Below are 23,269 nucleotides of genomic sequence, written 5' to 3' on the forward strand. Positions count from 1 at the left end.
GTTTATGGCGTCGAGTAGGCCGCAAAATCTCATTAAGCTTACACTCACGGAAATGAAAAGTGTTGCTCCATCAATAACTTGACGGAATGCTACCGAACTGTTACGCCCAGTATTTCCATACTGAGCCGTGCGCGGCTCGCGGTCGTGCCGTTTATTGCTCGTCATCTTGTTTTTATTGTTCTGTCGCCTCGTTTTCTTTTAATTTGATTTACTGGCGTCACTAGATTTCTGGTTTGCTTGTCCGTGAGTGGCAGCAGCAGCGCTTATCGATAAGTGCTCTGGAGCGACCGTTAGTATTTCCGGCTCGTGGTCTGTGGGGAGTTTGGTCGGGACGCAGCGCCAGTGAGCTCCGGACAGGCAGTACTCGCAGACCGCTGGCGACACACACGTAGTGTCCGACGGAAGGTGACTGGAGCGGTAACGACCGTTGATTGGTTGTTTGGTCGGTCGTCTCATCGGGCGACGTGTATTTGGTCTTTTGACCGTTTCTGAGCCTCGTCAGTTGGTCATCTTGCCGGACGTGGGTCAGTTCCTTCCTGGTGCAAAGGTTTGGGTGCCCAATGGGCAAGTGTTTTCTCTGCATGGTTGGGTCCCAGCCAGTGTGCCCGGGTCGCCGTGCCTCCTAGTTCCGAACGGACATCGAGTTGAGTCGGATTGGAGCTGCAGTGAGCTCCGCACAGCCAAGACTCGCCCGACCGTTGCCGACACTCATAACTTGAGTGGGGACGACCGTGGTTGGTAGTTGGGTTGGTCGTCTCATCGGACGAAGTGTATATGGTCGCCCACCGCTTACGGAAACACTCTGTGTGTGTGACTTGTGATTTCTCCTTGTTGTTCCACGGTGATTGGTTTTTTAGGATTGTCGGAGATCTTGGTGCAAGTGTTTACGTGGAACTGTGTGTAGCTTCTGTGATTTTCATTGAGCAGATGAATACTGTCTGCGTACTGTAGTAGCCAGCCGGTCGGATGCTAGAGGGAATTGATTAGGTTGTTGGTTGGTTCGTCAGCCGTCCCTACGTCGCGCTGCCACCCGATTATTTAGTGTTACGCTTGGCTGCCTGTCTCACCTAAGCTGTGTTAGAGTGCCCCCCCCCCCCCCCCTCCCCCAGCCCGTCCCTTGGACACTTCTGAGCACCACTGTTCTGTTTCTGTTGTTTGTGATTGTGATTTTCTTTTGTCGCAAGTACTGTGACAGGGTTTCAGCCGTGTATTAATTTTGTCCTATGTTCAGTATATGGCCTTCAGCCGAATCTTATGTGAAGTATTTTAATATTAGGCCTTCAGCCGTGTTTATTTAAAATTCTTGTTTGCTCTGTGCCGGCCGGAGTGGCCGAGCGGTTCTAGGCGCTACAGACTGGGGCTGCTCGACCGCTACGGTCGCAGGTTCGAATCCTGCCTCGGGCATGGATGTTTGTGATGTCCTTAGGTTAGTGAGGTTTAAGTAGTTCTAAGTTCTAGGGGACTGATGACCTCAGCAGTTAAGTCCCATAGTGATCAGAGCCATTTGAACCATTTTTTTGTTTGCTCTGTATTTAGGCCTTCAGCCGCGTTTGTTTTAAAATAAGTGGCTTTCACCCGTAATGTGTAAATTCCTGTGTGTAAGATTTCTCTTTAATGATCTTGTATTCTTAAAATGGCCTTCAGCAGTACTGTGTAAATGCTTATCTTAAGGTTTGCCTTTAATTATTTTGAATAATTGTTTGGGCCTTCAGCCGTTAAGATATTTCAAGTTTTCTTAAGATGGTTTTCTGATGTACTGTGTAAATGCTTGTCTTCAAAGATTGCCTTTTATTATGTTGAAATATTATTGAGCTTTCAGCCGAGGGCGGGACTGCTACGGTCGCAGGTTCGAATCCTGCCTAGGGCATGGATGTGTGTGATGTCCTTAGGTTAGTTAGGTTTAAGTGGTTCTAAGTTCTAGGGGACTGATGACCACAGATGTTAAGTCCCATACTGCTCAGAGCCATTTGAACCATTTCAGCAGAGGAATTAATTTAAATTTTCCTTAATATGGCTTTTAGCCGAAATTGGTAAATGATTACCTTTTAAGAATTTCCTTTGCTGATCTGAAATATTATTTGGGCCTTTAACCGAGAAGATATTTTAATTTTACTTAAGTAAGGCCTTCAGCCGTATGTCTAAATTCTTGTGCCTTAAAAGGAGTTATTGAAGGATATTTTAATTCTGCTTAAGTAAGGCCTTCAGCCGTTTCTCTAAATCCTTGTGTTTTAAAAGGAATTATTTAAACTTTATTATTGGGAAGTAACTTGGGCCCTCAGCCGTGAATTGATGCTTGTTGTTTAAAAGAGAAAACTATGCATTGGTTTTGGAGGAATAAAGTTGTGTGTTCTTGTGTAACTAACAGTAACTATCTTGGCCCCTTTCCACAACCTGATCCGCTGTGTCCTGCGTAACCAGATTTCACACACCTTTGAGAAATGACGACCAAAATTTAATCCTTATGCGAGCTGATTTTCTGTATCTTCAGTAAAGAACACGTCATTCCTACAGATGAAAAAAAATCTCATTTGTAGGGATCAATATGGGTTCCGAAAGCAAATATTGTGTAAAATGCAGCTCGTTCCTTTCGTTCACTAGGCCCAGGACGCCGGCGCCCAGGTGGATGGCGTCTTGCTTGACATACGAAAGGCGTGATTATGGAATAGAGACCAAGTGAGTGAGTGGACTGAAGAGTTTCTAGCAGACAGAACTCAGCATGTTGTTCTCAATAGAGGGAAGTCTTGGAGCGGAAAAGTAACTTCGAGCGTAACCTCCCCCCCCCCCCCCCCCCCCGCCCCGGAAGTTCTGCAGGTCTATTACTTTTAGCATTATATGTAAATGACGTGGTAGACAGCATCAGGCTTTTCTCGGATGATGATGATGTTGTATACGAAGAAATCACAATGGTAGAAAAGTTGTACCGAAATGCGGGAGGACCTGTAGAGCATCGACGGTTGGTGCAGGGAGTGGCAATTGAGCCTCAACATAAAAATATGTAACATATTGCGTGTACATAGATAGAAATACCCATTACTGCATGATTAAAGATTGCGGAATAATCACTGGAAACAGTTATTTCCACAAAAGATATAGGGGTATGCGTACGGGGCAGTTTATGGAAAATGACCATATAAAACTAATAGCAGGAAAGGCAGATGCCAGATTGAGTTTAATTGGAAGAACTCTCAGGAAATGCAGCACGTCAACAAAGGAGGTAGCTTACAAAACCATCGTTCGACTTGAATATTACTAGTCAGTCGGGGTTCCGTATCAGATCGGACTGTAAGATAGAATAGAGAAAATCCAAAGAAGACCAGCGCGTTTTGTTGCGTATTCATTTAGCAAGCACGAAAGTGTCAGGGAGATGATCAGCCAGCTTCAGTGGCAGACGCTGAAGGAGATGCGTCCTGCATCACTGTGTGGTTTATTGTCGAAATTCAGAGAGCGTACTTTTCTGCAAGAGTCAACCAATATATTTCTTTCTAACCCACATGGACGCTTGTCGGCAGTCGTTCTTCCCGCTAGCCGATAGCGACTGGAATAGGGAAGGGGGAAGTGTCGGTGCCACACACACTGCAAAGTGGCTTGCGGAGTAAACTTCGTAGATGTAGATGAAGAATGGGGTGAGTAAATGATGGACTTCGGTGTGCCTAACGTTAATGGAATTTTTTACAACACAGAATGTCCAGGTGGATGTGCTCAAGCAGTTTATCGGCCCCTGTGGACTACGAGAATCGTCGAATTATTGGAATGTTGGACGTAGCGACAACACACTGACAGATCCCATATGTAATTGCCTCTAGTGCAGTGACTGCAGAACGAGTAGCGGCGAGATGGTCTCATGACAACAGTGTGGTAAAAAGAGAAGGCATCGGACGTTCCAGAAGGGGTGCACCTCGAAAAGATCGTAGAATTGTTCAGTTCGATTGGTCCTGACGAACAGACGGTTTACAACAGCTGAGATCCGATCAGAGTTTAAGGGCAGAGTGACGCCACGAAATGATGGGAAGCTGGGTAGAGATCTGAAGTAGCCAGGCGTCGTTTACCTCTGACACCATACCACATGAGCCGTGCTGCGGCTCGCGTTGGTGCTGTTTGTAGGTTTCCGCCCTCTGTTGGAGGCCAGACGGTATCGTTTAGTTGGCATAGTTGCGGTTGTTTGCCTTCTTCTCGTGTTGGCTGGCGCCACGCGGTTTCGCAAGCGTTGCCTGTCCGCTAGTGGCAGCAGCGGCGTTTATCGATATGTAGTAACTGTTGCCCTATCTTTGGGGCGAAGTCGTCGTTTTTCAGGGTCGTGTGAGTGTGCGAGTTCGGTTTGGGGACAGAGGAGAAGCCAGGTCCGCGCAGTACGCGAACACGCCGGGACCTCTGGCGGGACGCATGGACTGCCGGATGGAAGGGCTGTGGTCACGAGGGTGCACGACCTCGTCATAAACCAGATCCAGCAAGCTTTACGATGAGTGCATTTCAATCCAAGTAGATAAACCTCCACCACTGTGATATCTCGCGATTCTCCAGTGACTTGGGTTCGTCTTGTAGTGACGCCGAGGCGAAGAGCAGTGATTGGAGTGCTTGGGGAAAGCGGGACTGATTAGCTTTCCTCGACTTCTTATTACTATTTACTGCGTTCACTTGTTACAATTTGTTAAGCTCAACCAGCGGTAATTTTCTTGCCTGGTGGGCGCTAACGGCCCAGTTACCTGCCCTGGGGGTTAGTGTATGTAACGGCGGTGTACATTTCTTCGCCTTGCCGCTGCTGTCCGGTCAGGCGTGTAGTTTTGACAGCTTTCTTGATTGTAGGCAGGTTGGTGTTTCTTCTACTCTAGTGGTACTGATTCCTTTCTCGTTCCGGGCGCTCCAAACACAGTATTCTGGACGTAGTGCAGACCGCCGGTTCCGGCTTTGGCGTATTGCTCCATCGTTGCATTTGGTTTATCGGACATCAGGTAGCTTCAGCAAGATTATCATTAGTCATTAGATAGACTGCCACTAGTCCTAGTTACCATCTTGTGAAGTGAATGCAACTCTTGGCCGCCTATCTCATCGCTCGCGAGAGTTTTGGTTGCCGGACCTTCTCAGAGGTCGATTCCTGGAGCACCGTCTGGATCAGTTGCTTTTATTTTAAAATTAACTTTTACTGTTGTATTCGCTGTTTTACAGCATGTTTCAAATTATTTTTATACTATTGCCGTTCCTGGCGTGTAAGGCCTTCAGGCTTGATAGTGATTATTTACCTTAAAATTCTAATTTGGTATTTGTATTTTATCAGTAAGCCTTAATATCTCATTTACTGGCATTCCTGGCGTCTGATGCCTTCTGCTGTGTTTGTGGCGACTTTCCTTTCCTATTTCAATACCTGTAATTTGTAAGTTGCTGCGAGTTTTAAACAATTCTTAATTTATTGCCATTCCTGGCGTGTAAAGCCTCATGCCCAGATCACAGTGGCTTGCTTTTAAAACATTATCTGTTGTATCTGTATTTAATGCTGATATGCTAAATTGTAATTCACTGAAAACACTATTATTTACACTGTTGTTTATTCCTTTATTAATAACGTGTAGTTAAAATGGCTCTGAGCACTATGGGACTTAACTGCTGAGGTCATCAGTCCCTTAGAACTTAGAATTACTTAAACCTAACTAACCTATGGACATTACACACATCCATGCCCGAGGCAGGATTGGAACCTGCAACCGTAGCAGTCGCGCCGTTCCAGACTGTAGCGCCTAGAACTGCTCGGCCACCCGGCCGGCTAACATGTGGTATTTTTTTTAAATTGTGTGTAACTGTAAGAGGTAACCAATAGTAACTAATTACGGCCCCGTCCACAATCGTAACCGAAGCCTGCCATCTCTTGACTACCAGGTCACACCACAGACAATAGAGCCAGAGTCAAATGGCACACAGAGTGACATTCTGTGATCTTCAGCAACGAGTCTCGCTTTTGTTTGTGGTGGTCGAATTAACGCTTAAGATGGTCACCAGAAGCAGCGATCCACCAGATCCACGGCACTCCATCTCCTAGCATCATGGTGTGGGGAGCTATTGGATGTGACAGCGGTACTGATCTCGTAATTGTCGGACGCAGGCTGAATGCTCGGCATTATGTAGAAACAATGGTAAGGCCTGTTGTCATGTCCTCTTATGACTAGGATACGAAATGGCATGTTACCACAGGATAACTCAAGACTCAACACTGAATCACCTATAGAATATGTCTGGGATATGATGAAAAGAAATATACTTCCTAACATCCCCCAGCCAGCAGTATTCATGAAGCGACATAGCGTGTGTTTCAGACACGGCAAGAAATTATTGAAGAAGAAAAATGGCTGAAATGGCTCTGAGCACTATGGAACTTAACATCTGAGGTCATCAGTCCCCTAGAACTTAGAACTACTTAAACCCAACTAACCTAAGGACATCACACACATCCATGATCGAGGCAGGATTCGAACGTGCGAGCATAGCGGTCGCGCGGTTCCAAACTGTAGCGCCTAGAGCCGCTCGGCCACTCCGGTCGACTATTGTAGAAGACATTCAGAGGCTGTTTACTTCTGCGCCTCAAAGAATGCAAGAGTGTGATCGTGAACATAGGGGCCACGTCTCATATTAATGTCAATGATGGACATCAATTCCGAAGAGAATGAAGTTCAATTGCTTAATTCCCGTTACGTAATAAACACTTCTACAAATTTGGAGAAATATCAGACCCGAGTTTCATTGTTTAATATTTGCAGTTTGCGGCAGAGTATCACGGAGTATCTCCCAGGGCACAAGATAGTTCCGTCCAAAGTAATCTCTATAGTTCTGAGTTGCCGAGGTGTTCTTAGGAGTCTTAGCTCGTACGACTCTCTACAGTGTAACGGAAATCCTGAGCAGCACGTTTCTCGCCAAAAAGACGTGCTGGTACGTGAATAACTTGCTGGAGTATCTTGCCGGTAACTTGGTACAGATTTGCATTCAGGTAGCAGTTGGGCTCTAAGCAATAAATTCGAACTGCATAATATTACATCTGGCAAGGAACGGCCCATGTATGATTTCCATTTTCGTGTGGGGAGACAAGCGAGCAGCGAAGACTCCAACAAACACCATCGTGACAGATACGATATTGCAGTGCATGTTTTTTCTCGAATTACAGCGCATTGGGCATGCAAGCATTTTCGAAGGAACAGTCGCTACCACAATAACAGCCGTCATGTAATGCGTAAAACGTGTTCGCCGCTACTCATATGGACAACCATCAGCTGTAGAATGGAATGACGACAGTGAAAATTTGTGCCAGACCAGTGACTCGAACATGAATTTTCCGCTTACCGTGAGCGGTCGCCTCAAAATTAGACTGCCATACCATGTAGGAGAAGGCAGCATATCAGGTATTTGCTATTTTTATTGAACAGTATACTATGAATGATATATTGTTAAGTTTTTTAATCAAGTAGTATTACCATAATTTCCTTCCCTTTGTACTGGCAGACAGATTTTTAATCTTTTAAGGGAAGAAGCAGTGTACTTCATTGCTACATCACTTGGTAAATATATATCCAGACCAGTGTTAATGCCATTCTGCAATACAACTGATGTTCGGCGATGACAGCGAGGAACAACCGTTACATACTAGGTGGGGGCACTCTGCACGTATTCGCGTACCTTAAGCCACGACACAACAATGCTGCACCAGTTCTTATGCCATGTGTTTGCTGCTCGTTTCTGTCGCCATTGTTATTAAAATAGCATTGATCGCTTTTCCCATTTTCTATAATAACGCAATATTGAAACCAACGCAAATATTACGAATAAAAATTGCTCCTTAAAAAAAGGTTGATTTAAAAACGAAAAATTTTAGTACTGCTACTATGGTTAATAGATATTTCGGTTTTTGTACTCGGTTATTAGTAAAACTTAAAAAAATACCTATTACAACCGAGCCTACAGAAATACCGAAAAATACCTGTTATTCAGAACTAAATTGCCGATATCAGTTTTAAGTGTTCGGTTTTTCACATTCCTAACCAGAGCTGCAGGCATGTATCGGCAAACAAACGAAGATATAACTAATTAACGTTATTTTTTTGGTGATAATTAAAAGTGCATGACAATACTTCGTACTGCGAAGAGTGCTTGTTATTAAACAGGCGCAAAGACCACCAGAGATGTGCGCAAGCTTCAGGTCAGGGCATAAAATGATAATTGAAAAGAACAGAAAAGTGATACGGAAACTTGTTGCGTGTTGCTGGTAATGTGGACACTACGCTGTCTCCTGCCCACCGTCATGACAAGAAAGGGACAGCGTGACCGCTTTCGATCGCTTTTAACCCTCCCATTAGATATCAGTTCCCTGCAGGGAGGTCCATTCTCCCTGACACTATCGATCTGGATTCCCCTGGAGAGTCTTAAAGCAACGAGTCAGACACGTGTCGTCCCACCCACGTATCGTCTACGCCTCACCCCTAAAGTTATCACAATTATATAAGACGGTCGACGAAACAGCTGACGTTATTACACAGGTCGTTTCAAGGCTTAAGGGCCTTTTTTTATGTGGCGCATTCTGAGAGGAAAACGTCATATCTTCTGTTCTCAAAATGAGACTGAGTTTACACGTATTAGTATTATTTATGTTATCTGAAATATATAAATTTTGTATGTATGTAAATGTTACGCAGGTATGTGTTTTGTAATTTAAGTTCTGTGCTCAGAGACGTTAACGTCAATGTAAAAAAAAAAAAAAAAAGTTCAAATGTGTGTGAAGAAATCCTATGGGACTTAACTGCTAAGGTCATCAGTCCCTAAGCTTACACACTACTTAACCTAAATTATCGTAAGGACCAACACACACACCCATGCCCGAGGGAGGACTCGAACCTCCGCCGGGACCAGCCGCACAGTCCATGACAGCAGCGCCTTACACCGCTCGGCTAATCCCGCACGGCGTCAATGTAAAATATATAGAGCAGGGAGATGGGGTAGTTGAAGGACACTACAATTGAAAGACGAGTACTGGATACATTTATATAGATACTCGGCAAACCACTACCGCTACTCATTACATTTCTGTTCCACTCGCAAATAGACCGAGGAAAAAATGACTATCTATAGGCCTCTGTATGAGACCTAATTTCTCGTATCTTCGTGGCCCTTGCGTGAAACGTATGTTGCCGGCAGTAGGAACCTTCTGCTGTCAGCCTCAAATACCGGTTCTCTAAATTTTCTCAATAGCATCCTCGAAAAGAACGTCTTCTTCTCTCCAAGGATTCGCACTTCAGTTCCCGAAGCATCTCCTTAACGCTTGTGTGTTGTTCGAACCTGCCAGTAACAAATCTAGCAGCCCTCCTATCAATTACTTCGGAGACTTTCTTTAAACTAACGTAGTACGGTTCCCGAACACTACAGTAGTACTCAAAGAATAGGTCGCACTAGTGTCCTATATGTTGTCTCATTTACAGATGAACCACATTTTCCTAAAATTGTCCCAATAAACCGAAGTCGATCATTCGCCTTTACTACCACAGTCATCACATGCTCGTTCCATTTCATATCGGTTTCCAACGTTACGTCCAGATATTTAAACAACATGATTGTTTCAAGCAGGACACTGCTGGTGCTGTATCCGAACATTACGGGTTTGTTTTTCCCACTTACCCGCGTTAACTTACATTTTTATACATTTAGAGCTAGCTACCATTCGTCAACCAAATAGAAATTTTGTCTAACTCATCTTAACTGACTGGTTGGTTGCTCGATGCACAACAAGCACAAAACGTATGTTCTGGCTTAACCACAAGCACCGGAACGAAGATGAAGAACGCAAGAGAAGAGAAGGTTGTGAAACGACATCGGCCAATGGTGCGCTGATTAGAACCGCACCACAACACGAGTGGCCTCTACAAGAGGAGAACAGAAGTGCCGCTCCTGGCCCCCTCGGCCGCTCAGTATCGGGGCAGTATACGGACAGGCCTAGCAGAGAGTGCTACGGTAGCGGTTACTAGTGATCCACAAGCTGTGTGTCAAACTTGCATGAATATTGTATATGGCAAAGGAGTCGGATTTATGCTGCATGTCGCCCATCGCTTGCGACACCATTGTTGTTTCAAAGTTAAGTATTGTCAATCTGCTTTACTGAAATAAAACTAGTAATGTCATTTGCTTGAATTGTTGTACAGCATTCCGAGAACGCAGCATCCCTTAGGCATCCAATACGAGACGAGTGGGCAAGACGTCACAACTTACACTAAAGGACAATAAGAATTGTAATTCTTCAGGCTTTATCGGCGATCTAATGACATCTTGGGTTGTGCAGAACACCCGACAGCCCAAGATGTTACAATAAGAATTAATTGTCGGCTTGAAATGTGGTTTCAAGTGCATGCAGGAAGTTGGACAGTGAAATCGAAAGAAAAGTAATGACATTTTTCGGCGATTAATTGGTGCCTTGATGTGCAAGAGAGACACGTAAAGTTACTATAGAACACGTTAAAAAATTAATCATCAGTGTGGAAGATGGCTTAAAGTGAGTTAGGTTGTTGGAGTTCAACTGGAACATTTTCACAATCTGATCAAAAGTAGCCAGGCATCAGCATGTAATGCAGAATTGATCACTAGATGTCACTAGACACGGACCCGCCAGTATAAAAGGAGGCGTGGAGGACTGTGTTGTCGCTAGATATGCAGAAAAAGCAGAATGGGTCGCTCAGGAGAGCTCAATGACTTCGAACGTAGAGTAGTCATTGCATGTCATCGGAGTAACGAATCTATCAGGCATATTTCATCTAAAGCTGCCAGAGTCGCCTGTTGGTGATGTGATTGTAAAGTGGAAACACGAAGGATCAGTCACAGTTAAACCTAGAGCAGGAACACATGCGCGGACGGATAGGGACCGTCGAACATTGTGGAGGGTGGTTGTAAAAAGGTCTCATGAAATAAGCAGAAGCAATCACTCATGAGTTCCAGAGAGCTATCAGCAGTCCAGCCAGCACAATGACTGTGTGCGTAGGGAGTTGAAAAGAATGGAGTGAAGTGGTCGAGCAGCTCCTCATAAGCCACCCAGTTCTGTAGTCAGTGGTAAGCTATGCTTGAAGTGGGCTATAGAGCAATGTCACGGGACAGACTGGAAATGAGTGACGTCCAGTGATGAACCACGCTAATACCCTGCGCCAATTCGATGTAAGTGTTTTGGTTTGGCGAATGCGTGGAGAATGTTACCTGCCACCTTATATAGTGCCAGCAGTCAAGTGTGGAAGAGGTGGCGTTATGGTATGGGGGTGTTTTCCGTGGCTGGAGTATATGGTCTCCTTACAGCCCTTAAGAAAATGCTAAATGTGGAAGGACACGAACACATTTTATAGCTTTGTGTATTATATACAGTAGAGGAACAATTCGCAGACGATAGCTATATCAGCATGACAATGTACCCTGTCATAAATGTAGCAAGCGTGACGCAATGTTTTGTGCACGATAATATTCCGGAAACGGACTGGCCTGCCAAAAGTTCTGACACAAATCCAATGGAATACCGCTGGGATGAGCTAGAAAGTCACTTCGCTCCAGACACCGATATTCAACATCACGACCTTATCATGTTTCGGCTCATGAGGAGGAATGGTCGGCCATTCCTCCACAGACATTGAGACACCTAGTTGAAAGTGTCCCCAACAGAGTTCAAGCTATAGTAAAAGCGAAGGGTGGACCAAAGGCCGGCCGGGGTGGCCGTGCGGTTCTAGGCGCTACAGTCTGGAACCGCGAGACCGCTACGATCGCAGGTTCGAATCCTGCCTCGGGCATGGATGTTTGTGATGTCTTTAGATTAGTTAGGTTTAAGTAGTTCTAAGTTCTAGGGGACTGATGACCTTAGAAGCTAAGTCCCATAATGCTCAGAACCATTTGAACTATTTGAACCAAAGACGGAAGACTGAGGGAATTCTGAACGCTCATGTGTCCACGATGGTATGTCGAATACACAGATGGTGAGTTGACACCTCTGCGTAACGTAGGTGCCGAGCAACATATTGCACCGTGACAGTAATTCAGCTGCTTCAATCCCGTAAGCAATATACCTAAATCAATTATACTAAAAGGTTTGCTCGAGTAGGCTGTGTATTAACTCTTCGCTCAAGTAGGCTAACTGATGATGCTCACCTCACGTCTGTTCACGGCATGTTTAATGTCATCAGCCAGTTTTGTTGACGCAGTACCTGCACTATGGTGTTTTCGGAAATTGGATTGATATTTATTGTGGATATTACAAGTTTTAAGGCAGTCCAACAGTTGTTCATTTCCAGTGTAGTCAAAGGCTTGAGATGCTGTAGGTAATTTGCTGATCGGATTCTAGACGCCTGTTGTCTGTTACCAGTCTTTCGGGAAGGTCGAATTAAGCTTTTATTTCCACTCAACAGAATATTTTCTACTAAGGACAGAGAAACTGCAGTTTCGGTAAGAGCTGAAATAATTATTTTTGGAGACAATTTTTAATCAATCCTACCACTTCTGATCGTATTAAGGCGACGCTAAGTTAACAGATTATGCCTCCTGTTTTACATTTTACTGCCACGTTTTCTTTATTATTGGAACGGTGGGTGGGAGAAAGGACTAAGTAAGGATTCACGTCATCACCTACCTGTTGAGTTTTAGAAGGCGTGACATGCAAGCAACAAGTAGTTCCACATGTAATACTAGAAAATACTGCCTACTATATAAACTGCGTATCGAATTTAACCGAACGTAGAACTCGCAGTAACACAAAATGGGATAGACCTTTTCCCACTGACCCCTTCAATTCAAGTTCAAAAATATCAACTTACATTTTTTTGTAGCTTGGGCAGATAAAAGTTGTGTTCCTCAACGAAGACTGTGCGTTCGTTATTTTTTAAAGTACACTCAGACGCGAAAATTTTAATATCGTTGCCTAAAATTATCTACACTGCGTGACATCATACAATATCTCTTGAAACTGGACTCTTTTACAAACGGTCGCTTCACTATTTTTACTATAGCACTCTACCGTTGCCAGTGTCTTCTCTTTTTCTCGTTGTCTGTTTACTCAATTATTTGCAGTACGTGTAGAAAAATTATGTGTTATGGAGTACACCCAACATTAAAGACGCTAGAAATTTTATTCTTGTCGCAGCTATTATTTCCTGCGTATGGAGCTACACAGCAGCCCCATACAAAGCCTGTCAAAGCCCTTTCTAATGAACAACAAATTAGAGAAGTGAAACGGAGACATGTGACAGTCATATTCGCTATAGGAGGCATTTCCAGAGAAAATTCGATTAATGCGTGAGAACCGAATATGGACTACGCCGCGAGGTAACTCAATTACGTACTTCACAAAGCGTTTTCTGATTTTTCCTTCGTTTGCAGCTATTGATGAATTACAGCTATAGTCCTGAGTGAAGGATATATAGCTCATACGATTGCGAGGAGAAACTTGCTCGCCCTGAAATAGGGATAGAACTGTTTTATTTAAAAATATGAAGCTATTTTTCGACACTTTCTCTAGCGAAATATTCATCTAAACCCGCCATAATTCTGTAGCTGGACTCAAAATATGCCTAGTAACAACTTGCTTTAATTGTGAAAATAGATAGAAATTATGGGGTGGAGAATCTGATCAACGACGTGGATGTTGTAGCAATCTGTAATTTAAACACTACTTAGGAATTTATACTCAATTCACATCTGTTCCCATCTAGTAATCAATGTAAAGAATCGCAGATGAAGTTGTCTTCATTTTTTGAGTGGAGTTGCATCGTGTTCCAACCACAATTTTCGCGTTTCGTTTCTGACGTGAATTAGTGGTCCCATGTTTCATCCACGGTACATAAACTACTCACAGAATCAGTTGACGCCCTTTTTTTGGTCAAATGCGGAACGAAAATAAGACTGCCTAAATATTACACAACAGAATTTTGTCCGAATTTGTACAGCCACGCGAAGATTGAGAAATGGACAATGGGGTGTTCCACCGACCAGCTTGAGGACTATTTTAGCAAAGATAGATTTAATTGCTCGAAAGCAATCAGAGTAATTAATAAAAACCTACTTACTTCTGATCTGAGGGAAAGATACGAAATCGATTTTTGTCCGCTTTTCCACTGCCAAATAAAGAGAGAGAAATAGACAAATGGACTAGCAACTGACAAGCGCAAGCTGCTCTTCTGAAAAGAAAAGAAAAAAAATGAAATAAAATAAAAATAGAGCAACATTTGACACGGCTTTGAATTATTCTTGAAATTACGTACAGCAGATGAGGTGGCAATTGATTATTTTTAACTCAGAAACTTAAAATTTTAATTAGCGATAAACGACAACGCACCGGCTCATACCGCATAGTCTGCAAGAGGTTTCTAGCGCAGTACAGCATTCCATTGCTGGACCAACCATCTTATTCGCCTTAGCTAGCAGCATGCGACATTTATCTACATTGCGCAACAAAATTAATGGATAACTTTTTCGAAAGCCCATCATTGTCTCCCATTGCCGCGCATAAGTTTGAAGTTTGGCTCAAAGGTGACTACAAACTTCCTCTGTAATGGTAAAAAAGCATGGCGACCTGCGACGTCACCCTTGGGCCCAGCGACGCTTCAGGCAGCAACGTGTCGAAAAAAAAAGGGTGACAATTCACAAGATCAGGAGAGCTTCAGGATGGATTAATGATCTTACATTGGCACCTGACGGTTAAGTAACATCTTTAACACACCTTTAGGTACGGTTTGCCTACCTTCAGGTGCTAGAGCAGCCGAGAAACTAAAGTGATGTCTATGTTTGCCACAGGTACATTTTTAAGGTGCTCAACAAAGAAGCGTGGATGCTACAGAGGGTGTTGTCGAACGGGGTTCTTAGAGGGATCCGTCGCCGTTTTCTTCACCCATGTTGTTGTTCTGGTCTTCTGTCCAGAGATTGGTTTGGTGCAGCTTTCCATGCTACACTATCCTGTGCAAGCTTCTTCATCTCCCAATACCTACTGTAACCTACATTCTTCTGAATCTGTTTAGTGTATTCATCTCTTGGTCTCCCTCTACGATTTTTACCCTCCACGCTGCCCTCCAATACTAAATTCGTGATCCCTAGATGCCTCAGAATATGTCCTACCAACCGATCAAGTTGTCAAGTTGTGCCACAAATTTCTCTTCTCCCCAGTTCTATTCAATATCTCCTCATTAGTTATGTGATCTACCCATCTAATCTTCAGCATTCTCCTGTAGCACCACTTTTCGAAAGCTTCTATTGTCTTCTTCTCTAAACTATTTATCGTCCACGTTTCACTTCCATACATGGCTACACTCCATACAAATACTTTCAGAAACGACTTTCTGACACTTAAATATGTACTCTATGTTAACAAAACTCTCTTCTTCAGAAACGCTTTCCTTGCCATTGTCAGTCTACATTTTATATCCTCTCTACTTCGACCATCATCAGTTATTTTGCTCCCCAAATAGTAAAACTCCTTTACTACTTTAAGTGTCTCATTTCCTAATCTAATTCCCTCGTATCACCCGATTTAATTCGACTATATTCCATTATCCTCGTTTTGCGTTTGTTGATGTTCATCTTATATCCTCCTTTCAAGATCATTCCGTTCAACTGCTCTTCTGTGTCCTTTGGTGTGTCTGACAGAATTACGATGTCATCGGCGAACCTAAAAGTTTTTATTTCCTCTCTATGGATTTTAATTCCCACTCCGAATTTTTCTTTTGTTTTCTTTACTGCTTGCTCAATATACAGATTAAATAACATCCCTCCTTTATCAATCACTGCTACCCTTTCATGCCCCTCGACTCCTATAGCTGCCATCTGGTTTCTGTACAAATTGTAAATAGCCTTTCGTTCCCTGTATTTGACCCCTGCAATCTTAAGAATTTGAAAGAGAGTATTCCAGTTACATTCTCAAAAGCTTTCTCTAAGTCTACAAATGATAAAAACGTAGGTTTGCCTTTCCTTAATCTATTTCCTAAGATAAGTCGTAGGGTCAGTATTGCCTCACGTGTTCCAATATTTCTACGGATTCCAAACTGATCTTCCCCGAGGTCGGCTTCTACTAGTTTTTCCATTCGTCTGTATAGAATTCGTGTTACTATTTTGCAGCTGTGGCTTATTAAATTGATAGTTCGGTAATTTTCACATCTGTCAACACCTGCTTTCTTTGGGATTTGAATTATTATGTTCTTCTTGAAGTCTGAGGGCATTTCGCCTGTCTCATACATCTTGCTCACCAGATGGTAGAGTTTTGTCAGGGGTGGCTCTCCCAAGGCTGTTATTAGTTCTAATGGGATGTTGTCTACTCCCGGGGCCTTGTTTCGACTTAGGTCTTTCAGTGCTCTGTCAAAATCTTCACGTAGTATCATATCTCCCTTTTAATATTCATCTACATCCTCTTCCATTTCCATAATATTGCCCTCAAGAACATCGCCCTTGTATAGACCCTCTATATACTCCTTCCAACTTTCTGTTTTCCCTTCTTTACTTAGAACTGGGTTTCCATCTGAGCTCTTGATATTCATGCAAGTGGTTCTCTTTTCTCCAAAGGTCTCATTAAGTTTACTTTAGGCAGTATCTGTCTTACCGCTAGTGATATACTTCTCTACGTCCTTACATTTGTCCTCTAGCCATCCCTGCTTATCCATTTTGCAGCCGACTGGTGTGGCCGAGCGGTTCTAGGCGCTTCAGTCTGGCATCGCGTGACCGCTACGGTCGCAAGTTCGAATCGTGCCTCGGGCATGGGTGAGTGTGCTGTCCTTAGTTTAGTTACGTTTAAGTAGTTCTAAGTTCTACGGGACTGATGACCTCAGCTGTTAAGTCCCATACTGCTCAGAGCCATTTGAATCATTTGAACCATTTTTCACTTCCTGTCGATCTCATTTTTGGGAGGTTTGTATTCCTTTTTGCCTACTTCATTTATTGCATTTTTGTATTTTCTCCTTTCATCAATTAAATTCAATATCTATTTTGTTACCCAAGGATTTCTATTAGTTCTTGTCTTTTTACCTACTTGATTCTCTGCTGCCTTCGGTATTTCATCTCTGAAAGCTACACATTCTTCTTCTACTGTATTTCTTTCTCCCATTCTGGTCAATCGTTCCCTAATGCTCTCCCTGTTCCTGTCAGTTTATCCAGGTCCCATCTCCTTAAATTCCCACCTTTATTCACGCATATGATATGATAATGTCGCACCCAACCCCCTCTCCCCACTCCCCTCGCTCCCTCACAGTGATCACGCCACAGGAGAGCGAGAAACAGAACAGCTGAGAAAGTATAAAACGCCTTCACTGTTTCAGAACATGCTCAGATTTCGTTGATGGGTTTTGATAGGTCCCTAGTGGTTCCACCCCGCACATCAGATAGAAAACTTGCGGTCGTATTAAACTTTAATCGGGTCAGATCAGATTTAGTGAGGTTGCAGCCCCACAATGTCCTTAGAGTAGGGTTGAAACGTCCAAGGAGTGGCAGCAGTGTCGAACCCTGTCCAGAACGTCATCCTGTTACTCATCGCATTGCAAACCGTCGTTTTCGACGCCGAAATGCGTGGGAATCAACGCCCCACCACCTTTCGTGTCTGTGAAATGTTACTTTCGGCCACCCATAAGAAAACTGGGTGATTTCGACGCTGGGTGCTGCGGTTCTGGTCTGCATTGCATAGGCGGCAGAAGAAGGGGTGAAATGTGGGTAAGAGTGGCTGTGAAGACCTTTCCATAGCGCGAGACGCCCACACTGGCGTTGGGAAGAATTGTGGTGAAATTTGGCGCCAGTGTAACGTCATTAAATGAAGCTCTCGTGAACTTCTGAGCTGTGGTTTTTTTCCCCATGTGTCGACACCTTACTGTCAGCACCATTACAGAGGAACGTTGTAGGTACGTTTCAGCCAAATTTCAAACTTAAGCGCGGGAACAGAAGAAAATTATGGGATTTCGAAGAAACGATCCTTTAACATTGTTGCGCAGTGTATTTCCCAAGGTGAATCTGCATTAAAAGAAAGAAGATCTCAATCCGTTGAAGTAGCGAAAGAAAAAGCGGCATGCATTATCAAGAAGCTTACAGAGGAAGACCTTCAGCACTGTTTCCACCAATCAGAAATTCGCATGGAGATTTGTAGGGATAGAAGAGGGGAATATATTGAGAGTGACAATAGGTAAATAGGTACGTTTCTGAAATAAAATATTTTACGGCAATAGTCCCGTTATTTATAGTCACATCTCGTATAACCTACAACAGGACCATGCCTAGTAAAGCAGTACGCTATTCAAACCAACCTTCGAGTTCAGGACAGGTTTACCTTTATGGAGAAGTATTTGGTTTGCGTACAGTTCTCCCGTTATGCCAGATATTTCGCAGCACTGATGCCACTTACATCCCTAATAATTATTTAAATTTCCTCGCGATTCAGGGTACGTCCCCTATCGGGTCCTTCAACAAAGGAAAAAATTTGTGGTAGCATCTGAAATCGAACTCCGGTCCTTCGCGAGGCAGTAAGACAGGATGAACACTCAGGTACAGGGGCACACGGCATCCTGAAGAGCGTGTCATTTGTTTATATCCGGAAAAAGCAGGTCCATTCTTTCTGATAGGGATTTCGATCTTTTATCTTCAGAGGCTACAAAAACGAGGCACGGCCTGCTAGTATGCCATACTCTTATCAAAAGATGATGACTCATATTACCTTTCTTTCGAGAAAAGCTTTACGTTACGCAAATATTGGGTTTGTGTGTGTGTGTGTGTGTGTGTGTGTGTGTGTGTGTGTGTGTGTGTGTGTGTGCGGCTGCAAGATTAGGACGCTACCCTGAAACTACAAAGGAGGCCTGTGCCATAGTTATTACTGTGCGGTAACGCAGGACAGCTAGCAGATGTAATGGATTGGGACCGCCCTCGATGTAATCGTCAGTGATTCGTGATTAAATAACAACTAGTAATTCATGTGCAAGTGTGGCCGGAGTTTTTATTTCTCAATGACCAAAAAATTGTGCGTCGCTCGCATATCAAACATTTGACCTCCCATCGGCATCTGAGTTGTTAATGGCGTTTAGCGTAAAATATCTACATGCATACGGATGAGCGTGGTCTTGTGCTTAAATTGACGGGAAAAGAAAGTGTTACGCATGAAGCACCAGTCGGATACTTATCAAACGTTGTGAAGTTCATCACATAACGGTTGAACATACATTTCATTCAGCACTGAAGTCCATCGATAATGGTAGCATGAGGCGTGATCTCACGGTCACGAATACATTCTTCTATTCGTTGTGGCATGGAAGAACACAGCTTCAAAAGATACTTTGAGGAATTTCTTCCCATTCTTGAAACACATGCTGCGTCAGTTCGTGAACTGCAGCTGGAGGCTGGTATCAAAGTATACGTCCTCCCCCAGTATCCTTGAGATGTTCTGTGGACGATAAATTGTTGGGTCTGACGACCCGATCAGGAATCCGTACTTTCCTCGAGGTGTTTGTGATGTGAACTGCGGTGTGGAACAACGCATTATTCTGCTGAAATATGCCCAGTGATATGGCAACAGGGTTAATCATGGTTGTCACATACCGACGAACAATCAAAATCCCTTCAAGTATTACCAAATAAGTTCTGTTGTCATATCCAATATCTCACCACACCATGATTCCAGGAGTCGAAGATGTATGGGTCTCGAGAAACGCTGCTTCCTTTGATCTTTCACCAGATCGTCAACGAAAACAGTGACACTGATTTATCGTCACTAATACAAGCGAAACCCATCGTTGAAAATCGCAGAATTGTAGTCAGTGACTCAGTTGGCTCTGGCTCCACACAATGCAACTCTCTGTTGTCTATAGCACAGCGTTAGCTGTAAATGGTAGTGGCAATTCCACTACTCAGTCCAATTTTCTGTGATCCGCTTCCCACGCCTCGTGGTGAGATGCTGCATGTAGCATCTGGTCGTATTTCAGCTGCTGTCATCAGTTTTTTCATCAGAGCCAAGCGAACACCCCTATGACCTTCTCCTGCCATAGTGCTTCTCGAAGGAGTCTTCTTACCACACTTTTGTCCAGAGTACATTACGCCACCACAGCCAACTGTGTGCGCGATCTGTCTTTACAATGTTTCCATGTTCCTCATACCAAGAATTTGATCTTTCTCAAAGTCCGAAATGATAATGGAAGAACCCGAACTGCAGTTCACCCCCTAAATGCTTTGGCAACCCTATAGCAGGCCTGGGACGCGAAGGCAAGCCGCATACTTTCATCCCAGCCTCCAGGCGGAAATCCGCATGAACTGACAAAGCGAACTGTCGGCATAATGCTGCCATATTCCTCCCAACTATTATTCGAACTTTCTCAAAGCCCGAAAGACGGTGACAAGTTGCATGTGCACCTCCTCTTGAAATTCTATGTTCCGATCTTTTCTTGAAGTTCCAGTTACGTTAGACAACAGTAGCCATCATGTACTCACACCATTTTTCATAAATCAACACAGTGTAGCCTGTCGATAGTTGCAGAGAGTGGAAATACGGGGGTTGTCCAGAAAGTAAGTTCCGATCAGTCGCGAAATGGACACCACAGTGAAAACCCGATGAAGCTTTCCACAGATGTGTTGGATAGTGTCTCTAGTATGACCGTCGATCGCATCAAGGCGCTCTTTTCAGTTGTGAGCGCACTGTGAGCTAGTAAAGGTGCCTAGAACAACGATGTCTTCCGCGAAGTATGGTGGCCCGTTGAGAGGCTTCGCCTTAATGAACGCAGCCCACCTAACACAACTGCCACGCAGTTCCTTCTTCATGGCAATTTTCGCCGCACTCTGCAGGGGCAGTGAAGACGCTCCTGCAGCCTTTTCGATGGGAAGTGTTCAATCACCCACAACACAGCCCTAATTGGCTCGTCCTGAGTATCATCTCTGTTCACATGAAACGCTGGAAACGAAGACAACACTTGGGCGCAGGCTACGCGCTATAGACCAGCGTAGAGAATTATTGGAAAACACAGGCTGCTGCCTTCTATGACGAAGGTGTTGGAAATTTAGTATAACGCTCCGACAAATGTCTAAATCGGAGCGGCGACTGTGTAGAAAAGTATCTGGAAAGCGAAGCTAACTCTTGCAAATAAAATGTTTCTGATTTTCGTTCTGGTTTCCATTTAGCGACCGATCAGAAGTTACTTTCTGGTCAACCCTCGTATGTGACCATTCTTGTCCACATTCTAATATGATGACAAAAAGCCGCATACCCACCATTCTTTACATTTAACAGTCGATATTTACGAACCGCTTTTCACTGGTTTTACAGATATAAATTTCATCTAGTTCTCTTTTTTCCGCAAGAACCTTATGAATCCGAAAAAAGTTTGCTTCTATTTACACGTACCAAGTTGAGTCTAATGGAACAATTTATACAGCATTACCTAAAGTTCGAGTAGAGAGGGAAGACTGGTTACCATTCAAGTAGGTTGCTACTAAGTTCTTAGGCAATAATAAGCTAAACATGATATTTCTGTTGCCTCAACACACTGGAAAAGTTCAAGAGTTTCACAGTTTGATGATGAGTGATGAGCTTTAAGATTCACTTTATGTACATCTATCTTGAGTTTTTCCCTGAAACGTTGGCTGATGTCAGTCTTTCGTGAAAACGTCAAGTGATAGAAAGCCGGTATCGTAGCTGCTGAAATATCAGTCACTTCACAGTGACGTAAAACAAGCAAGTCATTGTAGAAAAAGCTATATTAGACGATACAAGGAGAAAGGTAAGGGACACTTAAGTAAATGGATACGTAAGTAAATGGATACAAATTTTCTGTGTAATAAATAGTGGTTCATGTTTGTACTTAAATAAAATCTTTGATCACATTGAAAAATGGGATTGCATTCATTCCAATTTCATGTATTTTGTGACTTTTCTAGTTTATTCCGAAATCACATTATGACAAAATTGTACTTCATAGAGAAAAGCGGTGAACAGTGATGTCAAAAATGGATTCAGTTAAAAAAAAAGAACACTTAGGATTAAGTTATTATTGTACCAACATTTTAAGATGGCCGTTTTGGGTGGGTGGGGGCACTGAATTGTGGTTGCTTTAGATGCTGGTATTGGTTGGGTCTAACTAGTTTACAGCACTGTAAAATATAGCAATTAATTGCAGTAGCTAATGCTTTGAATACTCAACTTTGCTTAGTGTTGTGCGTCGATCATTGTTTTCTTTTCTTATTTTGAAACGAATGAGAGACTTCTCCATATCTGTCACAGGGTTCAAGTACGGCTCCCATTATAATTCTGCTCTCGGAGAAGGACAAATCCAGAGTGCGGGCTATCAGCCCTGAGAGAGTGGGGTGGGACTTGTTCCTTCACAGCTCCTTTGATCCAGCAGCTAAGTTTACGTGTGCTTACACTTCCGAGCTATTGCCACATTGAAGTGCTTGTACTACGTTTAACAAAAAGTAAGCAAAGAAATATATTTTCGTTGGCCTGTGTCGGTGATGATACATACTTGTGTGAGCGTGGCGCCGCCGGTGACGTAGTCCCTGGTGACGGTGACCACGGGGAAGCCGGTCTGCAGCGTCCACGTGTCCATCACCTGGCGCACCGTCATGTCACGTGGCAGCGAGCCAGACTCGTGCGCCTGCTCCGTCAGCGCAGCCCACAGGTCGTTCTGCGTCGAGCTCTGGTACTTCCTGCAACGCAGCCGCAGTAAGTGCCAAAGTAGTGACCGAATCACTGTGTAGCGTAGCGACAGTGCTGTAGTATTGTGTAAATGTCTCCTAATTATGCTAAATGCGTTTCGTGGGGTGATGCAATGCTGCACAAGACCATAAGTCTGGACAGAAGGTAAATGTGGCATCCTCATGATGTGAAGCTTCCAGCCTGGCAGTTTGGTGATGTTGCACGGGAACAACGTCCTCGCTAGCTATTCGCTGAATGTAGCCGAAATATAAAAAAATCCAGGTCCCTGTCTGGCCGAACAGTTTGACGCCAGGAACGGCTGTCACTGCTCGGGCATAATGGCTTAATTATCGTTGGTTAAAATATAATCATATGACTACAGAAACGGTCGTGAGATGCTGACAGTCGTAATTATTGAATTGGGTGCGAATGTGAATATTACACTACTGGTCATTAAAATTGCTACACGACGAAGATGATGTGCTACAGACGCGAAATTTAACCGACGGGAAGAAGATGCTGTGATATGCAAATGATTAGCTTTTCAGAGCATTCACACAAGGTTGGCGTCGTTGGTGACACCTTCAACGTGCTGACATGAGGAAAGATTCCAACCGATTTCCCATACACAAACAGCAGTTGACCGGCGTTGCCAGGTGA

The 23,269-nt window shown here is 43.7% G+C and overlaps 1 protein-coding gene across 1 annotated transcript in view; it reads right to left on the reverse strand.

The window, feature by feature from the left end:
• The window catches only part of LOC124711183 (aminopeptidase N), a 318,231-nt gene that overhangs the window by 74,845 nt on the left and 220,117 nt on the right, over positions 1-23,269 (reverse strand). The window contains exon 9 of the mRNA XM_047241110.1: positions 22,437-22,620. Within this exon, the coding sequence (XP_047097066.1) occupies positions 22,437-22,620 (184 nt within the window). The remainder of the gene's footprint in view (positions 1-22,436; positions 22,621-23,269) is intronic.

This window comes from Schistocerca piceifrons, chromosome 8 (assembly GCF_021461385.2).
Source record: "Schistocerca piceifrons isolate TAMUIC-IGC-003096 chromosome 8, iqSchPice1.1, whole genome shotgun sequence".
In the NCBI taxonomy this organism is placed as follows: Eukaryota; Metazoa; Arthropoda; class Insecta; order Orthoptera; family Acrididae; genus Schistocerca; species Schistocerca piceifrons.